The sequence below is a fragment of the Ipomoea triloba genome, chromosome 13 (genome assembly GCF_003576645.1).
Source record: "Ipomoea triloba cultivar NCNSP0323 chromosome 13, ASM357664v1".
Lineage (NCBI taxonomy): Eukaryota > Viridiplantae > Streptophyta > Magnoliopsida > Solanales > Convolvulaceae > Ipomoea > Ipomoea triloba.
Window position 1 is genome coordinate 30,569,312 of NC_044928.1, and position 13,748 is coordinate 30,583,059.

Here is a 13,748-nt window from a genome sequence, read left to right on the forward strand (position 1 = left end):
TTTTTTCCACAACTGACCAATCATATATCATAGAACAAATATATAAAACACAATCACAGTTCAATTCAAGACCCAAAACAGCCTTGTGATAATGCATTTGCACACATATATAGGATTCAAAAAGTTTAAACGAATACAGTCTTATCAATCAATTTGGTATCAAATTCAAATCATCAATAGCTGAGCCTTCAATTGCGTACAAGAAGATAAGAGGCAACTCGGCATATATTTAGATCATCACATGATGGTGCAACCTTTGCCTTCCCTTCTGCCAGTAGTGTCTGACTTATCAGAGTGTGTCCGCTGTGAACTATTCGCATCTTGCTGGTACTACATAAATAAAAAAAAAAATGAATAAATAATAAATAAATAACAATAATAATAAATTTATAATGCACCTTATGGTCTAATGACATGAATCGACTATAAATAGGAGGTCATGAATTTGAGCATTGATGAACAGATACTACATACATTGCAACTCTTTGTGCTACTACATTGAGAAAGTAGTGGCTTCAAAATTTTCAATAGGTTGAGAAATTAGATGAACAGATATTACATTATAACAAAAAAAAACTAACAACAATAATAATAATAATTGACCATGCTAGGTTGTCTATCATATTGCTTATGGGTTGTGGGGCTAGAACTTAGTTTCTGTGATGTAATGGCTAAAATTGAAGTTAGTGGGGGTTATCCGATCCATCGCTTAATTGAATCTTACAGGTAATACATATAAAATAAATTAATTAATTAATAAATTAATAATAACAATAATAATTAAACTGATCTCTCATCCTAAAATTAAAAATGGCATATACACTCTTACATATGGCATAATACACTAATACACTAAACAAATAGTAAATGCACTAGGTAAATTTGACCTTGTAATCCTAGCTGATAAAGAACTATAAGGAGGTATACTAGCTTAGGTCACACCAGTATGCACTAGGTAAATTCAGTATTGTGACTCTAACCGACAGAGGACTGTAACGAAGTAAACATGCCTAGGTTGCTCATGTATACATTTGATAAAACTTGTCTTATAAGTTATAACCCTATAATGCAAAAGAACATAACAGAATAATATATCCTAAGTTGTCCACAGTTGACCCGTTGTGGGCTAGTAGTAGGTGTTAATTTCTGTGATAAAATGGCTAGAATTGAAATTAGTGTGACTTACCGAACGGTTGGTGGTATTGGAATTAGCAGAGTTTGTCCACTGAGAAATATTTGACTTCGCAGAGCTCAAACCGTCCTTCAGCTTCTTCAAATAGCTTTTGCGCTACATAATAATAATAATAATAATAATAATAATAATAATAATAATAATAATTCTAGTTGATATCTAAACTAGTATAGGTTGCAGTTATATGCTAGGTATATTCATCGTTGTGACTTTAACTGATAAAGGAACGAACACAATGAGATAAAGTAATTTCGACTGACTATGTATGCATAGAATAAACCCAACTTTATAAATCTAGTTGGCAAAAAAACACAATAAGGTAAATTATGATAAGTTGTCCATCGTTTACGGGTTGTGGGGTTGGTACTGTTAGTTTCATTCTATGATGTAATGGCTAAAATTGAAGTCAGTGGCGGTTGTCAATCACTTATTCGAATCTTGCAGGTACTACATAAATAAATAAATAACATCCCATCCTAACATTAAAAATCGCATATACACCTTATTAAATATGGCATTGGATAAATTTGATCTTGTAATCCCAGCTAATAAAGAACTATAAGGAAGTATACTAGCTTAATTAGATTGCACCGGTATACACTAGGTAAATGCAGCATTGTAACTATAATCGACAAAGGACCACCACGAAATAAACATGTCTAAGCTGCTTATGTATACATTTAGTAAAACTTGCCTTATAACCGTAGAATGCAAAAGATCACAATAGGATAACTAATTCTAAGTTGTTCATAGTTGACCGCGGACGAGTAGTATGCTTTAGTTTGTGTGATGAAATAGCTAGAATTGAAGTTAGTGTGACTTACCGAATTGTTGGTGGCATTGGATTTACTTGACGTCTCAGAACTCTGACCGTCAACTGTCTTCTCTGAATCTTTCTTGTCCTACATAAATAATAATAATAATAATAATAATAAGTCAACAAATCTCTCATCCTAAAATTAAAAAGGGGCATAATATACACCTAATTACTTGTGGCATAATACATAAACAAAGAGTAACTACACGAGCTAAATCTCATCTAGCTTGTAATACAAATTGACAAAGGATTAGATAAACTGGTTTAGGTTGCACCCGTGTATACTAGGTAAATCCCTATTGTGATCTTAATCGATAAAGAACGACAAGTATACTAGTTTAGGGCGCATGTGTATGCATTTAAGTAAATTTTATCTTATGACTTTAACTAACAAAAAATCATAAGGAGGTAATTTAAATCAACCTAAGCATTTTATAACTGACTGGCTGTGAGGATATTAGTATATGTTTTCGTGATGTAATAGCTAGAATTGAAGTTAATGCAACTTACCGAAAATTTGAAGGCGTCTGAGTATTTTCGAGAGTTCGAAGAGGCCTGACTGTTGCCCATCCTGCTCAAATCTTGCTGGCCTCTTCCCTTGTACTGCATATATAATAATAATAATAATAATAATAAGATAGACTTCTCAAATTTTTAAAAGTTGTAATTACTACATTTAATAATGTAATGAACTCTCGCTCAGTTACACAATAATTTAAATATTTAATATTTAAATTATTGTTATCATTATGAATATAATGATAATGGAAGTTACAAAAAATTTCTAATTAACTCTCTTCATTAATCTAATATTTATGAGAATTGAAGAGATGATGTCTTATATGATGGATATAAAAGAGGATTCTAAGGTGCCTAGATAATGATTATGTGTGTATTCTTTGTTCTTGACTAAGCAAATGCAGTACTTACAAGTTACAAGAGAGTGGTTTCTAAGACAAAAATATCAAGTTACACCCTTGATGTACTTTTTAGAAAGCTAGCAACCTAAAAAGTTTGGCATTTTTCTTGTATCTTAAAAGTTCTAATTTGTTACCATTGTTGCTTGCTAAAGAAAACTGGGAAACTAGAAACTTTTAGATAGTGTGTTTGCACATGCCTGAAAATTATAATTAAGCTTTCCCTTGTTTTTATGGTTCTCAGGTTTCTTTCTACGAGACTAGATTGTTTCTTTTGATTCAGTAAGTTTATTTTATCTATAAATTTTCAGTAAGGGAAGGGGTACTGGTAGTAGTACATGTTAAGGTCATAAGGTAGGATCACATGCACTCTCGGATAACCTCATGATAAAAAATAAAATAATAAAAATAAAAATAAGCATGGTCGGATTAGTGGTCTTACCTCTTTGCAGGAGAGTGGCCGGCGGGGATCGGAGATTTTCTTGAAAGACTTAATTAAGGTGATTAGGGAGAGACTTTGTAAGTTTTCATTGTATACACAGAAATTGCAACTCCCTTATATTGACTAAGGACGTCGTTGACCGACGATTATTTAAAGACTGCCCGGGATAATAATTACAAGTTTTTTTTCTTTTTGAAAATTAATTACAAGTTGGTTGTATTATAAACTAAGTTTAATTTAATACACCGCCACCTAATTAATATAATATTCATAACCACCTATGGGTTGTCCACTAGTTTTGACTTTTGAAGAATAGAGTCAAAAACAAGGCATAAAAAATGAAAAAAAAAAATCATTATTCATGCATAAAATATATATATGTCACACTTGTGTAAGACCGTCTCACGAATGAAATATATATAGGTCACACTTGCATGAAATATATATAGGTCACACTTGTAGTATTGTAGATTTGTTTCTCAATAGCGAAGTGAAGCACTTATTTTTCTACATGATCTTATGTATTGATTGAGGCAATTTATATCATAGACCGGGTCCACATAGCATTATGAATCTTAGATTGAAATGACGTTGTACAGAATTTATACTCATAAAATACCAAATTTCATAACATAATACAAAAAATCACAACACAATTAAGATTTATATACATAATAACACATGTTATATATTTACTTATTTTTCAAATATGATTTAAGTACATAATTTATGTTCGGGCATAGCTCGGGCAACTCCGATTAAGTTCATCAAGATGTTTACTTGGTAACCACAAGATGCAAAAGTGACTTATTTGTCTTCTTAACTGATTAGATGAATTTACATTCATGTGATCCTTTGCTGACTAGGATTACAAAGTAGAGTTTAATCAATACACATCTTTCAGTAGTGACTATAGATTTCTATCGTCATAGTTTTTATGGTCGTTTACCAGTTCAGGTTTACAAGGCGAGATGCTTAGTTAAGGTGATCAGGGCGTTTACAAGTTTTTATTGTATATATATATAATTATTATTATTTAATAATTCCGAATTTACACATAAATGTCTCCATTGTTGAATTGGTCTACATTAATAATGAAAGATTAAAGTGTTGTTATATTTGACTGGATGTTGGTCGTCAACCATGGACTCAGATGATGACTGGTTGTATTATAATATGTTTAATTTTTAGTACACATTTGGTGGTTGATTAGGAGAGTGTAAATGGACACAGTAGTTGGAAAGAAAGAAATAAGTGTTCAAAAGATAAGTTAATTAAATTAAATTCCATTCAGAACGGTGTGGTTAATTAGTTGGTGGAATTATTTTATAACAATTTATATATATATATATATATATATATATATATATATATATATATATATATATATATTCTGCATTTTATGATATCTTTTAGAGGTAAATTGAGTCAATCTAATTTCCAAACACAATATAGTTTTGCAGGTTATGGTTGTCTAAAAAACATATACTCTCTATAGCTTTGCAGGTTATTTTACAAATAGCATATTTACGCGTGCATATCTTGGGCAGTGACTCTGATTTTTCACGTCATCTAAAAATATACTATGTATATTCTCATCACATAATATATTTTTTGTTAAAGTAATGCTATATACCCTTAATTTATTTTTCTCTACATTCTTTTCTCTTCTGACTTCGCATCGGTCACCCAATGATTGGGAGTCACATTAGGAGGAAAAACTTAGGAGAGACAAGAATCATTTTCCTTTTTGTTGGGTGATTCAATTCCCACAAACCACACAAGTTTAATGGTTTGTTTGATATTTTTTCAAATAAAGTAAAAACTTGTGTGAGATCGTCTCACGAATCCTTGTCTGTGAGACGGATTGGGTAAAGATGAAAATTCAGTACTTATACTAAAAAAATGTAATACTAAAGTACTAATCAAGAATAAAGTGTTTATTATTTATATGAGAAATTATAATATTTTAATTTTAAAGAAAAATATAATACTTTTACATTCTGATTTAAAAGTATTACATTTTTCTTCATAAGTATTACATTTTCTCATATAAATAACAAACACTTGTCAACATTATTTATAAGAGAAAGTATATGTAATGCTTTTAAATTAAAATGTACATTGTCCTCAAATTAAAGTATTACATTTTTTCTTATATTACATTTGACTTAATATTACATTTTTCAGTATAAATATTACGGAGTACATTTTTATATTGATATGACCCGCCAGTGTGACCTTCTAATAAATATCATTTTAGCTTTAAAAGACATGGCTTTTGATTTTTAAGACAACGAATAGTATTTATTGTTTTTCGATAAAATTTTTGACTAATGAAAGTTAAATGTCATAAAATATCAATGAAGGTAAGGAAGGGTAGTATGCCTTTATTAATTAATTCTATTTAAAATTTTCGCTTGAAACGACAAGAAAGAAAAAAACAATATTCCACAATCAAAATGAATACATTTTATATCAATAAACTCAACAAATATCTCTACAAGATTATATAACACACCATCTGCAGAAAACCAATAATAACCTTTTTTTTTTTTTAAAAAAAAAAATACACACCCTCTACTTAAAAGTATATTTCATGTGAAGTATGTCTTGTAACCTTAACCAGCAAAAGACTACAACAAAAATATCTCAATATAGAAGGTCAATAGCTCACTCTCACGGGATTAAACTCGATCAAATGAACTCTCTAACCAATTTGAGGGAGGTTGTCCCGCAGCCACCAAATTTGGACATATATATATATATATATATATATCATTGTTTGATCACATTATGGTGCAAAACGCAGTGGCAAAATTCAGAGCCGCCGTACAAGTGGTGAGTACCGTTGAGAATGTGGTCACTATTTCCGTTCGTTTATCCTGCTTGAAACACGCCAAAATGCATGTCCATGTTAATGAATAAACTCATGCAATCAACAATTTTTTTTGTTAAGGAAAATCCGTAGGATAAACCCTCAATCTAGGTTGTTTATAAGGCCAGCCGGTCCCCCAACTTAAGTTGCCCCAAAAATCATAAATGACGGGCCTAATCAGCCGGTTCAAACTTAACTAAAAATATCTACAGATTATTCTTGTTGGTAGCTAAACTCTTAATCTTGTGATTACCAAATGATCAGTCTAATCCATTTAGTTGGAGTTGCCTCAGCGAGCCATCAACAATTCATGTATACGTGGGATTTGTGGTGAACAAATTAATGAAATTAAACAACCTAGGACGACCAATAATTAAGGAATGTGTATGGCCGGCCGGCCGGCTTAATTAGTACTCCGTACCTTTTTCACGATTGCATTTGAGGGTTCAGGTCTTGGCTGCAAATATATGTAAAAGAAACATACGCCAGGTTAAACTAATCGTATTTCCAGTTATATAATGAAATATATACTCCGTATCTATTATCAGTGTTGTAAAAATTAGCCTAGAAGGTAAGTCAGTAGCCTAGGTGTTAAGCGCACCTAGGTCGATGTAATTTTAGCTCTAGGGGACTTTTAGTCGGCCTACCGCCTAGGCGTTTAGTTCAGCGCCTAACTCGGCCAAGTCAACACTCAACTCGGCTAAGTCGGTGCCCAATTCGATTGAGTCCCGCTCAAAATAGCCAAGTGGATTGGCTGCTCTTCTTTTATGTTTTTCCAATCATGTACTCAATTAATCATTTAATATATTCCTGAATGAAAAAAAAAAAAATGAAGACATATATATTGAAATTATTTGACCGCCTCGTCTAGGCATTCAGGTGCTAGGTTCACCCAGATAGTCCGACTAGAGCCTAGTGCTTAGGGACTAGCTATATCTATTGTATCTAGCTACTTACCTCATCGTCAGTTTGAAAATTGGGGCTTTGCGGCGTCGGGGCTGCGCTGTAGCAGCCGGTATGCAGCACAGTGTAATCCAAGAAGAAAACGTCATTTTCCCCGAAGTGTTTGTTGCGTTTATGGCGAAGATACGCTTCGCTCTCATAACAACCCAGACAGAGGGCGTATTTGGCGGCGGGGCATTTGGAGCAGCAGAAAAACATGTCAGGTATGAAGTGTTCGCAGCCGCTGCAAAACGGCCGTCCACTCAGAACAATGTAGTACAGTGTCAGAGCTTCCGACATAGTCATATGATTCCCATCCTTAGCCAGCAGCATTTGGAACAGTTCTCTGTCGGCATATTGTGGAAACCCCTTCTTGATCATCACTGCTAAGAAATCATTCTGGGTTAGACGGCTTTGGCCTTTTCCGGCCTGCCGGAACATGCTCCGGCAAAAATCATCGGCCGCGTTCTTGATTTCCCGAGAGGCGGCTTTGTGGTGGGCCTTCGCGATGCGAGCCAACTTCTCCATTCCTTCATTATGCCCCTCCTTATTAGGTCAAAAAAATTTTAATTCAAGTTATAAAGCAGCCTCAGAAAAAAAAAAAAAAATGAGAATTATGGGGTATAGCTTGTTAGCTAGACCTCTAGAAGTTAGTGTAACTATCATATCCTTCAAGTCCTTACCATAATCTTTGTCTCTGCAGGAGGGCTTGTACAGTATGGTTTAATTGGAAGTATTTGCAAATCTTGCTTTGCTTTTCCCTTCTCCTACATACATTTAATCGGTAACACTTGTGTTAGAATATCTAACAAATCTTTATTCGTGATACCAAACGGATCAGGTTGAGTCGGTTCAATATATAAATATAATATTTAATTATACTGAAAAATGTAATACTAATTAGGAATAGAGTGTCTGTTACAGGAAAAATGTAATACTTTTACATCATTTAGTATTACATTTTATGTTGACCCAACTCGTTTAGCGGACAAGGATCCATGAGACGGTCTCACATAAATTTTTGTCATCAAAAAATTAATTAATTTCCAATCCTAAAATCAAAATGACATATATAAGTGGTTGGGACAACCCTGCCAAGTTGGTCAGGTTATTAGCTTAATAATCACGACTTCACAAGGTCCCAAATTCAATTACCTACTAGTGAAAACAATAATCTTATTAGCTCTATTGGTTTGAAGTTTGAACATATTAGAAAGATATGGGCAACTTTGACACTTAAAAAGACATATATACACTCTTTTGTTTGACCTTGTCGCACTCCCATATATAGTTTACAAGCTATTACACAAAGCTTACCAATGCACACCATCATATTCTACTTGTGAGTTTTTTGAATCACCAAAAAAAGTGAATATATACCTAGTAACATCACTCCAAACCCATCCACATGAGCTTGGCATTGTTGCGGGCGGTCCTGGGCTAGGCCTTGAATTTTTATATTTATTTTTATATAAAATATATATAAATTGTTTTTTTTGTTTGGAATGAAATTTCAACTATTGACTTCATGATTAACAACGAATGTTCTTACCACTTAAAGTACTTCGACCTTTGTTTTCAAAAAAAAAAAACTACTTCAACCTTTTGATATAATATATATATATATATATATATATATATATATACACTCACGCACACTTTTCAAAGTTAATATTTTTGTTAAAAATAATACTTTAACTATTAATCTCAAAATTAAAAATTTATAAGACTTTAATAACATTTGAACTTGTACTATTAAAAATTTTTATAAGACTTGTAATATTATTTGATAACTTATACTTATTATAAAGTGTATTAGAATTTATAAAGTTTATGTTAAATTTTGTTCGGGCCTGGACCGGTTAGGAACTTTGGTCATGCCTGGACTTGGGCCTAGATCGGTTTTGAGCTAGGCTTCGAGTTAATTTTTTTATAGGACCTGAACTGGCCCTCTATAAACCGGTTCAGGTTTGGACTAAGCCAAACTTAGGTCCACTTTTTTCGAGTTGATTCAGGACTTGTTCAACTTTGAACCGGCCCGTGACTACCGAACTCTACCCTATTTGGCTATGGCAAATCGCGGTTCAGGTTTGACTGGACTAATATAAGCCTAATCCACATTGTCATTTTATTCACCAAGTTTTCTTTTTCTTCATTTTGTTCCACAGAATAATCCACGAGAAAAGAACTAGTCTTACCAATTCTTTTGTTTGTTGGACTTGGACCTGTTGAAGACCTTTTCCTTTCGGCTTCTACATATATATATATATATATAACAACCAAAGAAGAATCATCATATATATATATATCAGTTGTTAGCTTCTTCCAAATACTAAAATGCATCAATCCTAACCAAATTGATCAAATTATTGACAGTAATAACTGCGAATCTCATTTAGGAGTTAATGCCCAAAATGGTCCTCCGACTATGACATTTTCTTAATTTGGTTCCTTGACTTTTAATTGCACCCAAATTAATCCCCCGACTATTGAATTTTAAGCCAAAATGGTCTCCGTTAGCTTTAGCGTGAACCTGCCGTTAAAAAGAAGGGCAAAATGGACAATTTATATTATTTGTTGGAGACCAGCTAGTTTTTTCCCCAAATTAGTGAAACAAATTGCAGCCCTAAATACCGGAACCGGAATTCCACGATTTCCACCAGAACCAGAATCGGAATTCTGCCTTCCTCAACAAGCGTCACCCTCGCCTTCGCTGCCGACGCCAGGACGCTCACAACGAACGCTGACTTATCCACCATGTTTGAACTAAAATCAGCCATTAATTCCACTAGAGGCTTCATTATTCCGGCTTGAACAACCCTGAATTTGTTTTCTTTAACTGAACAAATCGAGTATAGAGCCGTTGATGCATCCTTTTTGCCGCGTAAATTTCTGTTTTCTAGAAGGCTTACTAGCGGCGGAATCGCGCCGGACTGTACAATTTCTACTTTGCTCTCTTTAATTTGCGAGAGCCGGAGAAGAGCGCAAGCGGCGTTCTCTTTGGCGACGGGGGTGCCTACTTTAAGAGCTCGAACGAGCGGCTTGATTGCTCCAAAAGCCGCGATAAGCTGCTTGTTCTCGTCGCAGAGCGAGAGGTTGAGAATTGCAGTAACGCCATATTCTAGAAGCTGAGGATCTGTGGACGAAATTAGTGAATTAAGGGGTTTGATTGCTCCGGCTCTGGCGATTTTGATTTTGCTCTCCGGCTTGTTCTTCACAAGGAGCCGGAGTTCCATTGTTGCCTGCTTTATTGCATCGATTGAGCTCGAATCGAGATCGGAGACAAGTTGAGGAATCAATTCGTCGGAGTTATCGATGGCGCAAGCCAGCAATAGCCGACGACTCTGCGAAGAAGCCGTCGGGAACTCGCCGGATCTATCAATGTTGCAGTCGCTGAAAGCCGAAGAATCATCGTTGATGCTAAGATCGCTGAAACTTCGTCCCATGTAAGTGTAATTCGATTGAATCTCCGTTTCCATTCCACGGAAGTTGCTCAACTTCATCTACCAGCGGTACCGGTTATTTGATTCCCGCAATAAAATCTCCCAGAAAAGTAAAAGCTGAAAAAAATTGCGCAGGTTGTTGAATTGGGGACACATATTGATTAAATTGGAGACCAACACTTGAATTACCCGTTATACCCCTCATTTTAACACCCATTTGACACCAGATCTAACGGCTGACCTTTTTGGCTTAAAATTGAATACTTTGGGGACCACTTTGGGTGCAATTAAAAGTCAAGGAACCAAATTAAGAAAAGGCCATAGTCGGAGGACCATTTTGGACATTAACTCTTTAAAAAAAAACAAACAAACAAACTGTGAGAACTAAAATACCTTGTGAATCTCACAGGGCGGATTGCGACTGCCCTTTTTAACCATGGTGAGTATACTGTGATTATCGGCGAAGGAATCATGTTGGTGTTTGACTGTTCCATCGTAAAAGCAATTGACGCAGAGAGTGTAGCCATTGTAGAACTCACATTCGATGCAACAGAAGTAGAAACCTGCGAGAATCGCCCGACACGCGTTACACTTACGTATGCTAATCTTAGCCACACGAATGTAGAGTTCCTCAATGGATTCTCCGGTCTGATAAGCTTGTTGTTTATACTTCTCATAGCCCTCAGCTCCAAAGTAATGTTTTGCAGCTCTTGTCAAGTCTTCCATGCTTAATTAGCTTCCTGCAAATACTACATACAATACAGTATAGTATATATTTCCAGGATTATTATGAGTATAAGAAAGAATAATAAATAAAGGATTAAAGGAATTGAAGAAGACAGCATAGTCGAAGGGGTTTTGGTCTTATTATTACCTCCTAGGATTAGCAGTACGTAGGATTAATCTGGCAGGAGATTTTCTTGAATTAATGCTTATTTAAGCTGAGGTAGAGAGTTTGGGAGTGCTGTACAGAGCTTTATATACACTTTTTGTGCTAAAATTCAACCTATCTAACTTCTAAAGTTTTCATTGTAGTTGACAATTCATGGTTACCTTTGTTTATAGTTGTGTTCTTTCTCTGTCTTTTCACAAATATAATATATATAATAATTGATAATTTCAAAAAAAAAATTTAGGGTTTTAATCAACACCCTACCGTATTGTACCCGATGCAAACATGCTTGTATTGTAGATTGTATTAGGTATTATCCGTACAAGTGTTAATAGTATCAGGCGACCCCAACCAAGTTGATTGGATAGTTAATTTGATAACCACAAGGTTCCAAATTCGACTCTCATTTAGAATATCTATTAGACGGGTCAACTATTGACAAACTAGCTTGGTTTACTTCTTTTGTGGTCCTTAGTTACTCTTTACAAACTAGGGCTAAACAGTCGGGGAAGTTTCACTTAAAGTATATTTTCAAGTAGCTAGCAATTACTGATTTTCTTCTAAATCAAAGTGTTAATAGTAGTCGAAACGGAATTCAACCAGAGCACACTTTTAAATAGCAATTACAAGTTTTTTTTCATAAATTAAAGTGTTAATAGTATCCGGATCGGAAAACCTGATACACCTGTGTGACTTTATCATATGCATAGAAATTTCCAAAATTTTAAATATGCATAGAAATTTCTCGACATTAGTTGTTCATGTTGCGTTTATATTGACTGGATCTAGGTCGTCGTCAACTTAGGATTATTTAAAGACTTGGATGATAATTACTGGTTGTATTATTATAAGTTTAATGACAATAAGTGGTTATATTAGAAGTTTAATTTAATACACCCGTCACCTAATATTCATAACCACCCATGGGTTGACCACTTGACTACAACCTTAAAAGGAGACTTAATTGGTATGTCATTATTAGGACTCTACATAATAGAGTCATACTATAAGTCTCAGTCCTAGTTTACTTATGATCCTCTTGTATATATACTCTTGTATTCTTACAGTTATATTTGGTGAACTCTAATACAAACATAATTGTTCTCATCTGGTATCAGTCGCTAGGGTTTCGTTCTTGTTCCCATGGCTACGAATGACGGCTTTGCCTCTGAGCGGACCGTTTCAGATGTTGCTGTGAGTTCCGCGGCGCCGGCTCCCGTGTCGTCGCTCTCTTCTGCTCATCACTACATTAGCATCAAACTCAACCACCGCAATTTTTTGTTCTGGCGTACTCAGGTTCTCCCGTTTCTACGTGGCCATGATCTCATTGATCTTGTTGATGGATCGTGTCCTTGCCCGGAGGAGTTCCTCCCTGCCGTGTCTGCTGCTACCTCGTCCGCTGCTGCTGCCCGCGTTCGGAATCCGGCATTTGTTGCGTGGTCTCGCCGTGATCAAGGGTTGCTGTCTCTCCTTGTTTCTTCGCTGTCCGAGGAGGTGCTCTCCATCGCCGTCGGCTGTCGGACATCGAAGGAGTTGTGGGATGCCATTGAGCAGTCCCTAGCTTCCGCCTCTCAATCCCGCCAACTTCACTTGCTTAGCCAACTCCATGGTCTCCGGCAAGGAGATTCGTCGACGGCAGAGTATCTCGGGCGAGCTCGGCTTATTGTTGAAGATTTAGCTCTCGTCGGCCGGAAGGTAACGCTGGAAGAACAGAACCTGTACGTGTTCCGCGGCCTTCGACCGGAGTTCAAGGGTGTCACCTCTTCGCTGGCGGTTCGAGGACATCCGGTGACGCTCCTTGAGCTTGCTGACTTGCTGGGCGCGCAGGACTTCATCGCCGGTGATGATTACGCACTGCCTGTAGGTGCTGCACCGGCGGCTTTCGCTGCTCAGGGAGGTCGCCAGTCGCGTGGTCGTGGAGGAGGCCGTTCGGCTGGCGGAGCACCGTTCGGTCGTGCTGGTTCCGGTTCTGCTCGCGGTCGCGGAGGTTCTGCATGGCGCGGCAGCGGCGGTTCTGGTAGGCAGTCACATGGCGGTGGGAGAGGCCGTGGCAGAGGCTCTTCCATCCAGTGTCAAATTTGCGGTTCATTTGGTCACTCGGCTTTGTCTTGTTACAAGTTGCCTTATGTTGTTTCTCCGCAAGCGAATTTTATTCATCAGGGTGATTCGGCGAATAACGTGACTGCTCATACCTGGTTGCCTGACACTGGTGCAACACATCATGC

General features: G+C 36.0%; 3 protein-coding genes across 3 annotated transcripts; all 3 read right to left on the bottom strand.

Moving 5' to 3' along the window:
- On the bottom strand, positions 1-3,436 carry LOC116001554. The gene is made up of 5 exons (XM_031241436.1): positions 3,369-3,436; positions 2,520-2,612; positions 2,017-2,094; positions 1,187-1,288; positions 1-330 (listed from the first exon to the last, which is right to left on the bottom strand). Exons 2-5 carry the CDS (start codon positions 2,577-2,579, stop codon positions 238-240), a joined length of 333 nt encoding a protein of 110 aa, XP_031097296.1. The 5' UTR covers positions 2,580-2,612; positions 3,369-3,436; the 3' UTR covers positions 1-237.
- A 2,553-nt stretch (positions 3,437-5,989) lies between these two features.
- LOC116001474 lies at positions 5,990-7,716 on the bottom strand. The gene is made up of 3 exons (XM_031241346.1): positions 7,204-7,716; positions 6,668-6,703; positions 5,990-6,004 (listed from the first exon to the last, which is right to left on the bottom strand). The coding sequence occupies exons 1-3, from the start codon at positions 7,714-7,716 to the stop codon at positions 5,990-5,992; spliced, it is 564 nt and encodes a 187-aa protein (XP_031097206.1).
- Positions 7,717-9,776: 2,060 nt separating this feature from the next.
- On the bottom strand, positions 9,777-10,667 carry LOC116001475 (U-box domain-containing protein 4-like). The gene has a single exon (XM_031241347.1). It carries the CDS (start codon positions 10,665-10,667, stop codon positions 9,777-9,779), a length of 891 nt encoding a protein of 296 aa, XP_031097207.1.
- Between the last annotated feature and the right edge of the window lie 3,081 nt (positions 10,668-13,748).